The sequence below is a fragment of the Neolamprologus brichardi genome, chromosome 19 (genome assembly GCF_056152115.1).
Source record: "Neolamprologus brichardi isolate AB-2024 chromosome 19, ASM5615211v1, whole genome shotgun sequence".
In the NCBI taxonomy this organism is placed as follows: Eukaryota; Metazoa; Chordata; class Actinopteri; order Cichliformes; family Cichlidae; genus Neolamprologus; species Neolamprologus brichardi.
In genome coordinates this window covers 11,031,797-11,048,429 of record NC_142122.1, presented here as the reverse complement: position 1 = coordinate 11,048,429, position 16,633 = coordinate 11,031,797, and the positions used below count along the sequence as shown (strand labels likewise).

The 16,633-nt window shown below is 40.6% G+C and overlaps 1 protein-coding gene across 1 annotated transcript; it reads right to left on the bottom strand.

Moving 5' to 3' along the window:
• Positions 1-1,816: 1,816 nt before the first annotated feature.
• Positions 1,817-16,358, bottom strand: ptbp1a (polypyrimidine tract binding protein 1a). The gene is made up of 16 exons (XM_006798772.3): positions 16,211-16,358; positions 15,373-15,426; positions 15,094-15,124; positions 11,761-11,821; positions 11,441-11,613; positions 10,895-11,041; positions 10,457-10,630; positions 10,117-10,227; positions 9,749-9,929; positions 9,556-9,633; positions 9,232-9,389; positions 7,764-7,797; positions 6,593-6,685; positions 6,095-6,311; positions 5,789-5,866; positions 1,817-5,520 (listed from the first exon to the last, which is right to left on the bottom strand). Exons 1-16 carry the CDS (start codon positions 16,216-16,218, stop codon positions 5,388-5,390), a joined length of 1,731 nt encoding a protein of 576 aa, XP_006798835.2. The 5' UTR covers positions 16,219-16,358; the 3' UTR covers positions 1,817-5,387.
• Between the last annotated feature and the right edge of the window lie 275 nt (positions 16,359-16,633).

Below are 16,633 nucleotides of genomic sequence, written 5' to 3'. Positions count from 1 at the left end.
TGTTTTCCTGACTTAAATGGCTGCTTTAGGGATTGAAAATGTCAGAAATTGTATACAGAACAGCTCCTTGAACCACTTGTCCACCCTGCCCCCATTCATTAAGCATGAGGTTTTCATTTGTGTGTGGCCTTTATGTTTGCCAGGGCGTGCTTGATTAGAGACTGCAGTACTAATGTAAATAAATGTTGCCAGATGTGGTTGAATTACTACACCACATGGTTTCATTTAGTCCCATGCACATGGGCACTGGCGGGATCAAGCAAGGGACACCCCAAGGGTCTGTATTTGGGAAACAAATGGGAGGGGAGGTGGGGTATGATTACACAAATTGCACGCTTATGTTTAAAGTGCACATGCAGTGCACTTTCTGTGTGCTTTAGACAGTGCAAAGGAGTTGAGCAGTAAAAAAAATAAAATAAAGGCCTTCTTTGGTGTCGAGTAACTTGTGAATCAGAGCAATCTTGGAAGAAAAATGTTCTGCATGAAAGTTTAAAATTAGATCAAAGCACCATATTCTGCGAGCTAAGAACATTACGTATCTACATTTGGATCATCTTACTTTGAGTTACCCTTCCACCCAAGTATGTAATGTCTTTGTGTTTCTGTATATTCCAAAGAGGTTTCTGTGCACACAGGTCTCTGCTTCAAATTAATCTTAGTAGAGAGTGAAATGGAAAAATGCTGCAAGCAAACTAAAGTCTCTGAGGCAGTATCAAAAACATAGGTGAACATAAAACGTGAGACTTGTTGCAATTTTTAATGACTTTAAACATGAAAATGGCAAGTTTGGGCTAGCACCACCTTAGTTTAGCATGCCAAAATATCATGCAGATTTTTCCCCATTTTGGCTGTGCTCATCAAATATTCCGACTGACATCTTTCTTCAATATGACCTTCAAGGCATGCTTTTCTGCACAATGTAATGGCACGGGAAAAACGAGCGTGAAATTCAAACCAAGCTGGAGCTCGCTATATTTACGATTGCACTCGATGAGCTGCTGGCTCAATACAACAAAATCCAGGTCTCAGCCACAAATACACACCACTGGGCTCAGTTCTATTCTCATTTGTCCCCCCCTCCAAAGGCAAGGAAGAGCTGAGGTTAATCCTCTCCACTGCTCTGTAAGGAAGTAGTAGAAGAAAAAGGAGGATAGCGAGACAAGGGGGAAAAAAAGAAGGGTATAATGCCAGAAAGCCATGGGAAGCACTTGAGATTAAGCCACTAACTACTGACATTGTGTGAGTGGCAGGTAAAGTCACCTCTGTTCAGAAACCTTTGATCACCACCAGAGAACAAGACCTCCCCCTAGTGGCCAAAAAGGTGTACACCTGAAATTACTCACAGGGGTTTGGGGTTCACCTCTCCTCGCATCCCAGGGCACCTCTGATAAAGCATGGATACTAGATATACTGGGCAGCTATACTCCAGTTTTTTCTTAACTATTAACTTTATGAGATACAGTACCTTGGTTTCCACAGCAACACCCCTCCTTCCCGAGTTACACCCGCTAAACTTCAAAAGGTCAAACGAGAGCACAGGATTACTCTGTATCAGTGAGAATAGTGAGTATCCAGCACTGCATCCCCAATTAACTCACCACAGTTTCATCAAGGAATTGTAACAGGATTGCGCTGAGTCCAGATGAGCAGTCAGTCAAGTTTAGATGGGATGAGTATGAAGCTGGAAACGCAGTAAAGGACAAAATACAACCCACCAGCAGTCAACAGGATGAGAAATGTTGAAAATGTTACAAGATGTTAACCGGTACAGAAGGAAAGCGAGGAAGAGACAGAAACCAAATGAGGCCAGATGAAAGAAAGAACAAACTAAAGATTTATTGAAGGCAGCAGAAGATGCAAGAGACAAGATCAGAATGGCAAGGGGGGGGGAGTGGGGCACATACAGAGACACTTCTGTGTTCATATAGGTTTAATGTCTTTGTGTTACAAAAGTTTTTTTTTCTGTTTTACAGCTCAGGAGAGCTTAATAGGTCTGTGCTGTTTTATCAAAATATACATGTTTTGAACGTATGTGGATATACTCCAAATGATTTTGTGGTACAAAAACATGAATATATACAACCATCAACCCCCTTCATACAATACCCCCACCCCCAGCCCCCATATAAAAAAGAAAAAGAAAAGTAAAAGCTTTTAACAAAATTGAAAGGCATACAATTTTTCTACACAACATCACAGCTAGGACTGCGGTTCAATTAAGTATTCATTCTAAGCGATCTCTACCAAAGTAGGCTCTTTGTAAAGTCAATCAAACAAAAGGGGTACAATATACAGTATATGTTGTTAATCAAAAGACAATTTCAATTAATGTGACTTTTTCCAAAGCATCTGAGGAATAGAAATTGGAACTGCCTCGTATTTGTTGTAACGTGGGGGTGAAAGACGAGACAAAAAAATACTCCTAAGAAATCAGAACGCTACAAAACAGCAGGGGTAGAACATACTTTGGTCCTTAACAGCAATAACCGTCTGCAGCTACATGAAGCTTTGTTAAATCATGCATAAGAATCTTACAAAAATAGAGAGAGCACATCTGTATCTGGTCCAAGACAACAGTGGTCAAGGCTGTGGAAACTGGTGCTTGAGGCACACAGGAATGTGACAACGTGTAAGACTTCAGCGTGGTGGATCTATTGTTGAGAAAAAAAGTGCACTAAACGCACCTGACTGTGGCATAAGTGTACACAGACAGGGTACTGGGTGAGGACTCTCACCCTGCAATTCTGGTATCATAAATTTAAGGAAAAAAAAATAGATATACTGGGGTTTCAAACACCATTCAAGACTGTTATTACCATCAATTGACAAGTGAGTCAGAGCTGCCCTCTCACAGGTACGATTACCTGAATATAATGGGATAAAGGCATCTTTGTAGACAGGCTAAGATACAAACACCTGAATGAGAGGTAAACAAAATCAACTAATCGTGCCTGTTTCAGCCTTAAATTAAAAACTTAAGGAGTCAAGGCACTGAGATAGCGATCAAACCCAGCTACTACAAATAGCTATCAGTTAAGCTTAGAAGTGATACAAGTAAATTTTAACATTTAAAAGAGATAAATGAATATATAGGTGTCCACATATATATGAACGTAATGTGGTTAAATGAGGCTCCAAACAACTGTCCTGAGGACTAAGTGATAGGAGACTGTAAGACAAAAAGGCTGAATACAGCTCTACACCTGCAACGATACACCTAACAGAGCTACATCACCTAGCAAGGATATTAAGCATCTAACTGACTTACATTCATAGTTTCTAGATACATATAATGGGGCTATATGCATACAGAGATAAACATTTGTTTGTTTTTTTAAACAAGAAACAGAAGATTAAATGAGCCACTTTTCCCCATTTTAACAATGCTGGTACAAACCAAAGGACAAAAAAAATAAAATAAAAATTGAGAGCCATATATTACCAAATTAAGCCAGAGCAAATCTGTCTGGAACAAATTCAAAGTAAGGCACAAGACTGTAGAGAGAAAGACAGCGAAAGAATGCATTCAACCAGACCTCTTTCATAGCAGTGATGTTGTTATGAAATAGGAGGGTGTTGTTAATCACATTAACTGTGGCTCTGCACTTAAACCTTCATTAATATCATTAGTAACACTTGTGTTTACTTCCATTTCACATTAAAACAGCTGCTGTGAAACAGGACTATTGAATAACCTTTGATAGTGGTATGGATCCCCAGAAGTAAATAGGTGGAAAGTCACACAGTAAAATAAAAATGGATGCTGGGAAATAAGTTTTATGGTCTCAGAGTCAAAACTTAATCCTTTGTCTCAAACCGTTTCTCACTGGCCAAACAGGTTCTAAGTGGCATTTCAAAAAGGCAAACACACACACACACGTATCTCAACACAACTACTGTAATAAAAAGGAATGCTGAAGTGTGTCTGGTGCGGATACAATTCATCCACATAAGCATACATCTGTGGCGGAGGGTGTTTAAGTGATTTGGTCTCAAAAGGACAGTTCAACAGCTGCCTCTACTTTACCTCCAATTTAAAAAGAAAAAGAAAATACAAACATGTTTCATTGTAGAATGTTGCCTCTTTCCCAGGACCCCATATGCAAACTTATGTGGGGGGGGGGGAATATTATTAAATGTTAGACTGGATTTGATCCCGACCTCCTAATAAAGCTTTTATCAAGTTTTAGATGAATAGTTTCATTTGCAAGAATGCATGCGTTTCCATTGTTACAAGAGCTAGCAAGTGTAACAAAGCTTAAAGGACAACACGATAAGCCCCTTTCAGACATGCAATCCCTTCCAATAATCTGACAGCATCCAAAGGTGTCGGGTTTGTGTTAAATGAACACCCTAGCCACTTAACCCACAAAAGCTGTAACAGCACTCTTACTAGGTTGGACCTTATGTAAGACTTTCAACACACGAGCGCGTGCAGTCACAGCATTATCACTGTGCATGTCTCTAGTACATCTGTTAGATGCACAGCTCACTAGAGAATGCCTTAAACAGCAATAATGTAGATAGTAACATTTTGCATATTTCGAACATCTATGAGAGATCTCTGAGTGTCTGTGGGAGGAGCGGTGTACAGTCCTATGATCAGCATTGTGCAACAAACACACCCTGCTCTTAGTGACAATGGCAGAAAGAATATTCCAAAGTGCGGCTACACCTCGCTGGCATTGCTACTGACAGTACTTGTTCACACAAGTCTTTTGCAGGTATTGTGGCTCTCTCCATCATTGTTGTGGATTTGTGAGAACAAACGCTAGAGTTTAAGCAAGGAGTCTCTAAATGACAGAATGCTGTCAGATAAACAGATAAATTAAACGGGCAATGTTTAGTAAGTCATGAAAGGATGCCAGTGTACAAATTCAGGAGCTTTTCTTTTAAGGATAACGCAGAAGAATAGGTGTTTTTTAATAACAGGCATTCTGAGTTGTCCCAGTGGGGAAGCAAAGGTATAATGATTACTGTGAAACAGCTTGTATTAAAAATAGGACCTACCTAAGTGGAGCCCTCATTAATACATCCCTGCTTTCCCCACTTTGAAAAGTCAATAGATCTACAGAAGTCATCTACCAGTTTATGGCAGTCATTTTTCTACACTTTAATTTAAAAAGCTTTGACATCAACTTAAGACTTTACAACATCAACCAACAAAAAATTAAGTTGCCCCCCCCATTTTCTTAAGCTTAGAAGAGAATCACAATGAATAAACAATGTTGAACCTATTAATGACAGTGAATAAATTGGTGTGAAAGGAGCAACATTCATCAAAGAAACAGCTATAAATAGGTAATGGTGGCCATTTCCACTGAATGCAACCTCGAGAGTGGTAGCATTCAGATGGCAACAGACTTGGAGGATGAAAGGAAAGGCACTCAGATGGTGGACTTGGAGAAGGACACTCGAAGATGGTGGTTTTCCCCCAGATCATGGTTGTGGAACTCAATGAGGGACTCTATTGCCTCCTCGACTGAGCCCATCTGAATAAGAGCCATCTTGCGATCTTTTCTGTTTAAGAAAGAAAAAAAAATTGAACAATTTGTTCTCAAAGTGTAAGATCCAGCCCACTTGTGTGTGGGTTTTTCACCATTTGCTTTGTTGTACTCTCAAAACTAGTTCATGTGTCTAGCAGACTAAAAAGGCCAACACTTTACAGCAGCTCTTGGTTAAATTGCCTGCTTTAAATTAAGGTTGTAGAGTGTTCTGAAGAAAGAAGGACTCAGCCGCAAAAAACAAACAACTTGAGAAAATTGGGTTTAAATGGACCAAAACTTACTGAAAGAACTTGAAGGCCTTGACTGTTGCTCCTGAGCTGGCAAATAGCCTCCTGAGATCATCCTCCACCACAGAAGGCCTGAAAGCAAAACAGCAGAGAAGTTAAAAAGCTTTGTAGGTTTATGTTTGTTTACTAAGCTACAGGTTTCTGTTTCTGAAGTTGTAAAACAACAAGGCATGATTAAATATAAAAACCACCCCCTCCTCCACATACTTAGAAATAATGTCACGAACACCTGAAGGAAAAAGATTATTGTGCAAATGGTTGCTGGGTTAGAGTAGAAATGACACTAAGGTTAACACTCACGGTATGTTGGAGAGGTGGAGTGTTGCAGAGGGTGGAAAAATGTTGGAGTAGTTTTTGGAGCCAGGCTTCTTAAAACGGTGCAGTGGAGAGTTGCTGAAATCCTTTGTGAGGCCCTGGTCCTCGTGGCCTTCTCTGGGAAGCTGCACTGTTGTGTGTTTTGACAACGTCACACGCATGGCCCTGCCATGAAGACGCTGGCCATTCAGGTGGCTCATAGCTGAAAAACATAAGTCACATAAACATGGTTTCAACACACTATTTTCAAGTTGTCTATCAAATTTGTTAGCACATTCTCCATCACTTAATTTAACTCTGAACAGCCACAACAATAAGCAGATAATCAGCCGTCTATCACAGGAGGAGCTGAATTACCCTTCTAAGCAAAGGCTGCAAACAATGCACAGTATAATAATGTGAGGAGGAAAAAAAGAAAAAAAAAGATGAAAGTGGTAGATCAAAGACAGAAAATTGTGTTTTGTAGGGCTGCAGCGTCGCTACCTAGTTGAGCCTGTGTGCCATCAGACATCTGGATTAGAGCATTCTCCTTTTTATTGAACAGGATCTTCACTCTCATCACATCGCCATACACACCTAAGGAGGCAGGGAAAAAGCATCACAATGCAAGTCCAGCAAATGCTACACGCATCATGCCTAAACCAGGAGCCACACAGTCAATCACAGCAACAACAACAATTTAAACCATCAAATCAGATATAAATATTCACACTAAGCCTAAGGAAACAGTGTGATTGAAGTTACCGTTAGGCTATTCTATAATCTTTACGTTCAATTCTGCATGGGTGTCCTGTAACCATTCCTACATAAGCCCTCTTAAAACTAACTACACATAGATGTTAAAATGCCTTAAGAGGGGAGAAATCGTGATTTGAAGACAAAAATCAAAGATTAGTAAAATGAGTAGTAGTGATCAATTTGATTGCTCTACTGTGAAGATAGAGTTGATTACTTCCCAAACTTGAGGGTCTAAACAGAGACATGCAGAAATAAACTAAACATGCACATACCTACATTTGAATAACTGAGAAAAACTGCAAGAGAATAAAACTGTGACATAATCCTGAGATTATGTCAACCCATAATCACAAAAAAAGCTGCAGCATTTCATCATTCTAGTGCAGCAGAGAGAGAGAGAATCACTGAAAAAAAATCAGCATGTAAAAATGAAATTAGTTACTTTTTATGACTAAATTTGGCTGGTGCAGAACCAATAAAGGTTTGACTTTTATCCTCTTCTTTATGGTGATGCTTTAAATTTTAGATCGGCCTCCTGCCTCATTGCCAAACAAAATCATTCCCACATTTCTATTTAGCGGGGCAATATTTACATTGAAGGGCTTTGCTCTTTGAAGATGGAAAAAGTGCAAATGTTTTTTGCCCATGGACAAGTATCATAGCTTTTAAAAATTAAATGAAATGCTGCAGCTTTATGTGGCGTTCTCACCATACTTTTCCTCACACAAACCCACAACAACCAAAACAGGTCATACAAACCCTCAAACAGACACCCCCACCCGCCATAGCCCTGTACTCTGATGATGAGCCATCAGTGGTTAAAAATAAATAAAAGCCAACAACATGAGACAAGACATGCCCACCTTGCCAGGTAACAGTAGTAATAAAAAAAGGAGATGAAAGGATGATAACGTACCGAAAAGAATAAAGAGGCAGTGTGGCGTAACGCTCTTTAGAGACAGCAGGAGGGAGCAGCGGGGCAGGGGGCCAAAAAGGGGAGAGGGAACAGGGGACAGGGGAAAAGAGACGGAGCGGAGTGGAGGACAGTGGAGTGGAGTCGGGACATGTCCGCAGGCCACAGGCAGCGAGGTCCACAGGAAGGCCACAGTACCATGGAGGAAGGAGAGGCATGAGGGACGAAGAGAATGAAGAGAGAAGAGGAGGAGGATTTGAATAGCATAAGAGGATGAAGAGAAATGTGAGGATGGGGGGGAAGAAAGATGATGGAGAGGTAGATCATGGCAAAAAAATAAAATAAAATAAAATGAAAATCAGGGTGTCAAAGAGGTGCCAATGTAGTGTATGTGTTTTCAATTTGTGGTGGTGGTGGGGGATTTCCAAATTAGGGATAATGGTAAGGGAAGGAAAAAGGGTTGGGTGGATGGAAGGAGGTGGTTACAGTAGTAATAACAGAGGAGTGACAGGAGGAGAGAGGGAACAATTGGTCATGGGGCGTGCAGTCAGTTGGCAAGATTTAAAGTGAGGGGTTTAAAAAACAAACAAAAAAAAAACAAAAAGAGGGATTAGGGGGACAGAAAGGAGAGAGAGAAAAGGAAGTAAAAAAAACAAAACAAGGTCAGTATACACAAAGAAATGTAGTGCTTCAGACAGTAGAACTGGCTAAATTAAAATGCACTGTCACTATGGGAACACTAGGAGAAAGAGAAGAGAAAAAAAGATTAACAATGAAATACAGGAAAAAGGCAGAGACAATATGTACTTTTAAATTAAATGTCATGTTTGTTTAGATTACGTAGAGAATGATATAAAACATAAAATTCTGACCATCAATTTTAATAATTCTTGAAGAACTTAAACAGAATCCTTAAATAACCAAACTAAGTGTATTGACTACATTAACTACAGTAAATGTAATGAGCTTAAAGACTACTTATATATTTATACACTATTAACGAGAATAATGTACATGATGTGTTGCTTTAAAAACAAGACCAAAAAAGTAATATTGTCTCCCCAACAACTCAAGAATGATTTTAACTAATGGACAAAAATGAAGATATGAAATGGTAAGTTTTCTTTAAAGAAAACACAAAAAAAAGAAGTTAGTTTTTTGAATAAACTTAAAATTCACAGTGAGCAAAGTGGCAGGGCAGAAATGCAGCAGGTTTGGTCAAACACAGAGAGGTCCTGAAAGGGAAGAGGTTTTGACTTAATGACCCCCTTGTAATTAAAAATAGTGGTAAGGGTAGTTCCTCGTGCAATCACGTGAAGTGGTAAGACATGAGGCGTAAAAGCATTTGTTTCATTTGATCAAGTGGATCCACAAGCGTAAACAAAAGGCAATGTAACTGTTGAATGAAGCTCAGCACTGAACTAAAACAAAAGCAAAGGTAGTAGAGCTGTTTAATAGCATGTGTACTGACCTCAGGGTTCAGATTGCTGACCAACAAGACATTGTGGCCCCCAGCGGCAGCAAGCCCTGACAGGCCGAGCCGGCTAGCGGCCGCCGCTGCCGCCGCCATGCCAGTGGGGCCCACACCGAGGGACGCCAAGGCACTAGGAATACCGGGTACTGAGAGACCTAAGAGCAGTAAACCACAAATTACTCTCAACTCAATGCAATCCGTAGATAAAAACCTGAGAAATAATTTAATCATGAAGATTATCTGCTATATGTACGTCTGAATAAACTACTGAAATACAGACATTCGAATCAGAATAGCAGGAAATATATTTTTTGTACCGACCTGCCTGCTGAATAGCAAAGGTTGGGGGAAAGGCATGAGCGCCACCATAGGGAGAGGCTGAGATTATACCTGGTGCAGCTATAACAACAAGATATAGAAGTAAGATTTTTTTTTATTAATATAAATTAAAAGAATCACAGTGAAGTAAATCCTGCGAATTCTGATTCAAAAAAAGAATGGACTACATTCTTACCAAACGCAGCTGCTGCCATGGTCTGGTGGTCAATGGAGGGCTGTGAATCTGCAGTCGGAAGGTCTGGTCGGGTGTAGTCCCTGCTCTTGTCGTTGTTGTACTTGACGTTGAGGCTGGTAAGCTTGGAGAAGCTGATTCTCAGAGTACAGCAAGCATTGTAGATGTTTTGCCCATCCAGAGACTAAAGAAAACAGTGTTCTGTTAAACTTGAGATAACATATCTGGTGTGTTTTTACAGTGGCGAGTTTAACTAGTGACGTCTGAGCGACTGTTCCCAAAGTGTACTAACTGCCCTATAATGTTATTGCTTTGTTTCAAAATGTCCTAATCTTAGTCCCATGTTGACAAAAAAAGTGAACCAAGCGTACCATCTTGGAATGCTGCGCTGTCATGGCATCAGCATACTGGATGAGAGCCTGGAACTGGTTGTTCTTGGTAAAAGTGATGATCTTCAGCACTGTGCCAAATTTAGAGAAAATCTGCAGGAGAGACACGATTATAAAAGGTCATAATTTTAACACACCTAAAATAAATAAGAATTTGAGAACTGCAAAATAGCTTTACACTTTAGTACTAGACAATGAGTGGTCAAATCAGTAGCTATACAGCTAAGATTTGAGGGATGGTTTTTTTTTTGGGTGGGGCATGCCCAGACTAGTTACTTAAAACATCTCTGACCAGTCAAAAAACTGTAGCAGCTGCCTTTACCTGGTGGAGTACATCCAGGGTAACAGGATAGAAGAGGTTTTCCACTATGACCCTGAGCACAGGGCTTTGGGCTGCCACTGCTCCAGCCATGCTACCAGCATCAGCAGAAATGGCCACACTTCCCATTCCTCCTCCATGAAGGGCATTAACTGCCTGCAGAGCTGCCTGGGCACGCTAAGGAGAAACAGAAATACTTCTCAGCATCAGTGGTGAAAGGATAGTACCACAGAGTGAATGTGTGCAGCATAATGTTGTAAAACAAAATGATACTTTTAACAAATGTAAATAAGTTATTCAATATGCATTTTTTTCAGTATGGAGCCAAAACTTGAATCCCAGCATCAAGCAATAAATTAAACAGCTGATGAAGCCTCAAATGCAAACCATTAAAATAAATATAAAGTGCACAGATCTGTGCCGCTGCTGTAAAACCCTTACCACTTGGTTTGGGGAGTTGTCCGTCTTGAGCTCTTTGTGGGTTGAGTACTGCATGTAAATGGGGTGGTTTCTGATGACAGGGGTAACAGAGGAGTAGTAGCTCACCATCGTCTGTGCACACTCCTCGCTGTTCAGTTCCAAGAATGCCTGGGACATAAACATACTTATTTTGTTTATCCCATCACATACAACAAAGGTGACACCCCAATGCAACAAATTTAACATTCTTATCAATTCTTTTTTTCTGTTATTAACCATTATAAATAACACAATTAACATGGTTACAGTATTACTGGTTATAGAACTACTTCAAACAGAAAACAGGTGTTTCATGATCTGCTGTATTCCTCCAGGAAATCTTAACATGAAGCAGTGTCTATCTACCAACAAAGTCACAAGGATGTAACAAAAGGGTCATTGTTATAATTTTAGGTCAGGACAGAAGGATAGAAAGCTGATCCCTCGGCTCAGGCCTGGGAAAAAATAATTCAACCAAAACTGCAAGTCATACAGTTTGGTAAGCAGACAGGCAACTGTCTTTCCTACCTGGTTTTTCCCTTTCAGCATCAGCAAATTAGTGACCTTCCCAAAGGGCAGTCCCAGGCCAATAACTTCAGCCTCATTTATGTCGTTGGGCAGCTTGCGTACATGGACCACACGTGATGGAACACCAGGACTGCGGACGTCACCTTTGAATTTTTTGCTGTCGTTGCCATTGGCTGCAAGAGAAAACAGAAGCAGATACAATCAGGGAGGGAACAGGAGGCTCCGGTTCTTCCTGAATAATGGATTGATAACCATGGTAACACAAACACATCAAGCACTTCAATAAAAGGGGGATTCACCCCTCCATGGCAACCCCCTACCTGAGTTCATGATATAGGGTCCGTTGGATATGCAGGAAGAAAAGAGTTCGTCGGATCCCCTCTGCAGAAGGAAAGGAAACAATGGTTCACTTCAGTGCGTTCACCCAATGAAGGCACAGCTTGGCAGGTGGAGAGCACGGTTCTCACATTACTAAGCCATTGTGTGATAAAGCAGGAAGTAATCTGATAACCAAAAGAGAACTGAGCAAACACACTTGAGAAAAACTCCACCTTCCTCACTAGGAGGAATCCAGTGAACTATCATGTCAGCAGGAATATCTGACTTCCCATTCCATTAAACGCCTTTTACAGTATTGCCAAACCTCAAGCCACTGTAACAATAGGCCATATTTTTTGAGACAATGTGCAATAAAACACAATTATGCATAACACATTTAAGTTGGAACAGGTAGTTTTCAGCTTGAAGGACAATATTCAGTCAGGTTTTGGCCAAATAGCTGTCGGTGAGTACATTCCATCTTCTCATATAATCCATCAGGAGCAGGGATAACACACTGAAGCCTTTTGGATCGCAAGACAAGATGGGGACACTTCCAGTCCACACTAGACTACTGTCTGCCTTTTACAGACTCCCTCTCTAGTACATAAAAAGTGCTGTTTCAGGGCTGTTCACATGGTTGTGTGTTTGTGGCTGAGTGAGATGAAGTATTGCAGTCACAAGAAGTGGCTCAGCAGCATAAGCTCTACAACACTCTACAATGAAGGTCCTGTTCAGGCTGAGACTAGGGACATTGTTACGCAGCAGCACACACATATGTAGCCCGGGGGACTCTCTGGGAGTTGAAGAGCCCCGCAGCACTTTAACAACAACCAGTCATGCAGGTTTGCTAGCATTCTTCTTCACCTTGTGAATCTAAATAGAGGGTGGGGTCAGGTAAGCCTGCATACAAAAACTTATGAGAGACAACATTTGGTCAGGCCTCCAAACAGTAGAACAACACTGCAGTAAGACAGTACTACAAGCAGTGGTATAAATACTCTGGCTTCTACACAGCCTGACAGAACTAATCAGTCTAAAATATAAATGAGTAATGGGTTAGTGTACTGTTTAGACTTATGATCCAAAAGTTAGAAATATTAATAATAATAACAACAAATAAAAAAAATAAAATAAACAAGACAATACTGATTACAATGAACAGATGAGAATGATGTGTTCCAATTTGTGGGAAGAAATTGGTCCCGATAATTCGGCCAATAGCAGATGCAAACCATGAGAAATGAAGGAAGTGGCTCCAGCCTGACTCGCTGGTTGTGGGCGGGCAGCGGCACACTTATCACTCAGCAGACTGGTTCCAAACAGGAAGAGCAGCAAGATGAGGTCTGCTTCCAGAGTTTCGCTAAACTTCCTCTGGGGAGACTGTAGGTTACTGTTAAATGTCGACTCCCTCCTCCTTCTTCCTCATTCTAATAATAACAACTGCAGAGCTAAGACAGTCCATGGTGCAGAGCAGGAGCATCAAGTCACTCTCAAAATGGAGACTTGTGTTACAATTGAGCATTTAAACAGGATGTGTCAGAGTGCTTGCTAAGCCTATAGAAGAAAAACAGACCTGACCACGCATTTGCTTGTGAAGTCCAACACAGCCCAAAAAAATATGTATCAACGTGTTCACTTCCTTTGTTTGCTTAGGATGTGGACAGGATAACAATAATCTTCAGAGTGATGACACACCGCTGGCAAACACACCAAAACTTCAGCTTCTTTTCACTGACAACGGCAATACTTTTTAAAAGTTGACCTGTAGCAGAAGCAATTTCTCTGTCCCATTCACCAAGTTAAACCTGGTTTGCATTGCATCAGCAAAAGAGGGAAAGGGACACATACTCTCCAACTGTACTGCAGCACATAGGGAAGTTCATCTTCTAAGGAAAACTAAACCTGAGGTGATTTATTTGTATGTGCCCTGCCTTTTGCAAACAACCTTATTTAGGGTTATAGGGGGTTGGCTGGTGTATTCTCTCAGGAAAAGTACAAAGGAGAGAAGCACAGGTATAGGCATGTTTGTTCACTGTGATCAGCCTTCACACTTGGAGGGGGCAGGGAGCTGTGCCTCGCCAGGGGGCTGGAGGGGGGAGATTGGAATGTGACCGCGGAATGCCAGACACTCTGCCCAGACGGAATAATTACAGATTCCAGCAAGGCAGGGCTCCATAACTCAGTGTCATCATTACCGCAGCACTTTAAATCCAGAAAACAGAAGTAGTTAAAAAGAAGAAACAATCTCATCTGGAGTTAAACCCTCACTATTAAGCAGCAATCATTAAATTGTGTATTAGTGCACATGATGAAAAGAAACAGGCATTACTGAAATGAATAGAGGGGGTGGGGTGTGTCCCATGTATTGGGGGTGTGTATAAGAGTGCTTGTTCAAACACTGTAAAGACCTTTGGCCGGGAGGATGGCTACAGATCTAGGTTGAGCTCAATTAGTCCACCTACACTGAGCTGCTCCAGGCAATGTTACCAAGGATTACAGCAAAAACAGGAATTTTAACAACCAGCAGCATGCTGAAGAAACGGTGTGGTTTCTTCCTGTCAAGTCTGCATGCATCAACATTCAGTTTCACAAGAATACAACAGCTCAGTGACTAATTTACAAGTCCAATTCTTGCTAAGGATTTAACATTAGATAAGACTTTGTGGTTTTGTTAGAGCGATGATGGTTACATAGCCCTGTAATTGAAACACAACTGAGCAACAACAAGAGTCAGGGCAGAATTCAGCTTTCCCACATTCCAATAAGACCAACAGACTATTAAGGAACACACAAATAAACAACAGGAAGTTTCATTTCAACAGCCACACAGGCAAACGGAGACAGAACAGGAAAACATGAAAGCTCCACCTCAGAGAATCTATGCTAACATAATTATTGAATAATCCGCTTCCACCGTCTTGCTGCAACCTCTGTGCTGACCATTCAGCTCTATTTCATGAATGTTTAAAAAGCAAGTCAGTCTTCACCTGCAACTTTATTACACATGAGAAAAAGCTTTGGAAAGGTATTCTGTATTATGGAGGAGGCTTGCAAAGTGATACACTACGTGCCACCAGAGCTGGCTCAGTTCTTTGGAATTGTCACTGTATTCTGAAAAACACACCTTTGTACAATATTACACATTTCTCTCTCACACACACAAACCAAAAGTCACAACTATATATGTTACAAGACCATATTTGGAGTAAAAAACACTACATACTAATTTCAGCAAGTGGGAGTCATTACTTATGCTGTAGTAAAGGAGTGCAATACTGTAAAATAAAAAAGGAAATAAGCAACCAAGAGGAAGATGACTCAAAACTGCCTACCTTTGTGCCAGCTGATATGTCATGGACACTGCTGCAAAACAGAAAGAAAGTTCTCAGTAAGAAAATAAGGAAAACCATCCACAAACTATCCTTAAGTCATTGTTATCAATGCCGCATAACATTCAACTGCATCGAAAAAACAAAAAACACACATACACACACAATCCTACAATACTGTTAGCCCAAAAGGAAAACTACTTCCTTATTTAAAGCCATAAATAGCAACAGGAACCCAAATGAGTCATACACAAAGACAAAACTACACAAAAATTTACTTACTCAATTTCAGGGACGTAGCCGGATCCCAGAGGGTACAAGTCAGCGTCTAGGCGGCTATAACGGTTTAAAAAGAGATGCAAGTAAACTTGTGTGAGTTTAAAAAAAAAAAAAACTGAAACAGAAAAACACCTATAATTACAACCAGACGCCGGGGGCGAATGCAAAGCTGTCTATGAGCTACTTTCGAAGTCCTTCAAAGTTACGACATCAGACGATCAGAAGAGAAGGACATGTTCGAACTAAACAATACGCTATCATGTACCCTACTGCGATTAGATAACTCGGTTTAGAAGTCCCCGATTCAATCAAATGTTAAGGCCAGACATCTTCAACATGGCCCTGGCGCTCCGCGAACAAATGAACGCGGAAATGAGACACGTTGCTTTAGCTAGCGCTCGAGTTCCCGTGAAACCAAGTTACAAAGGTACCGTTAGCCAAAAACTAATGTCCGTCGTAGCAAACAAGAGGCTATCATTGTCTTCCTTAAATAAAGGCAAATGTTCCTATCACAACTCAAATTAAGTTGCTCTTGCTTAGAGTTACTAACGTTTGCGATAATTAAATAAATAAAATAAGTGCATTAAAACATTCACATTAGTATTGACTGTTAGCCAACGCTAGCGACGACTAGCAGCTGCTAGCTAGCTTACGTTCCAGCTAACTGTTGCATGTTTTGATGAAAAAAACAGTTTGAAGTTAACTTTTCTATTTCGACGGTTAAGCGAAGGTACTTCAAACATCACAATATGTCCATAAGCAACCGAAATAAGATAAGAAGTTACTCCGCGATCGGTTTGTCTTATAAATATAAGTGTTAAGTGTGGCTCTTTTCACTTACCCGTCCATTGCACAAGAAAAAAACTGCAGGTCTGAAGCGAAGGTAGGGCGGCAGACTTGCTTGATTTTCTTACAAAATGGCTGAACACACGGAGGCGAGCGCTGATTAGTCCAGGAACTTCCAAGAGCTGAAAACGGGCGGTGACCTGAGCTGCGATTGGACAAGAAGGCTTTCATTTTGTGAAAAAACCAGGGCCGCGGCAAATTTCCAGTGCATCGTATCAGAGACTCTTTTAGGAATTAGGAGTTTGTTTTGGCTGCACCCAGATAAAAATATAGCCTAAAAAAGTGTTTTAGTTGTACAAATCTACTCATACACAATTTCATCAAAAAAGTGTTTAATAGTATACCCTAACAATCATACACACACGGCTGTTAACACACTGTTAACAACTTTATTAGGTTAACACGTGTAAGGTTTATA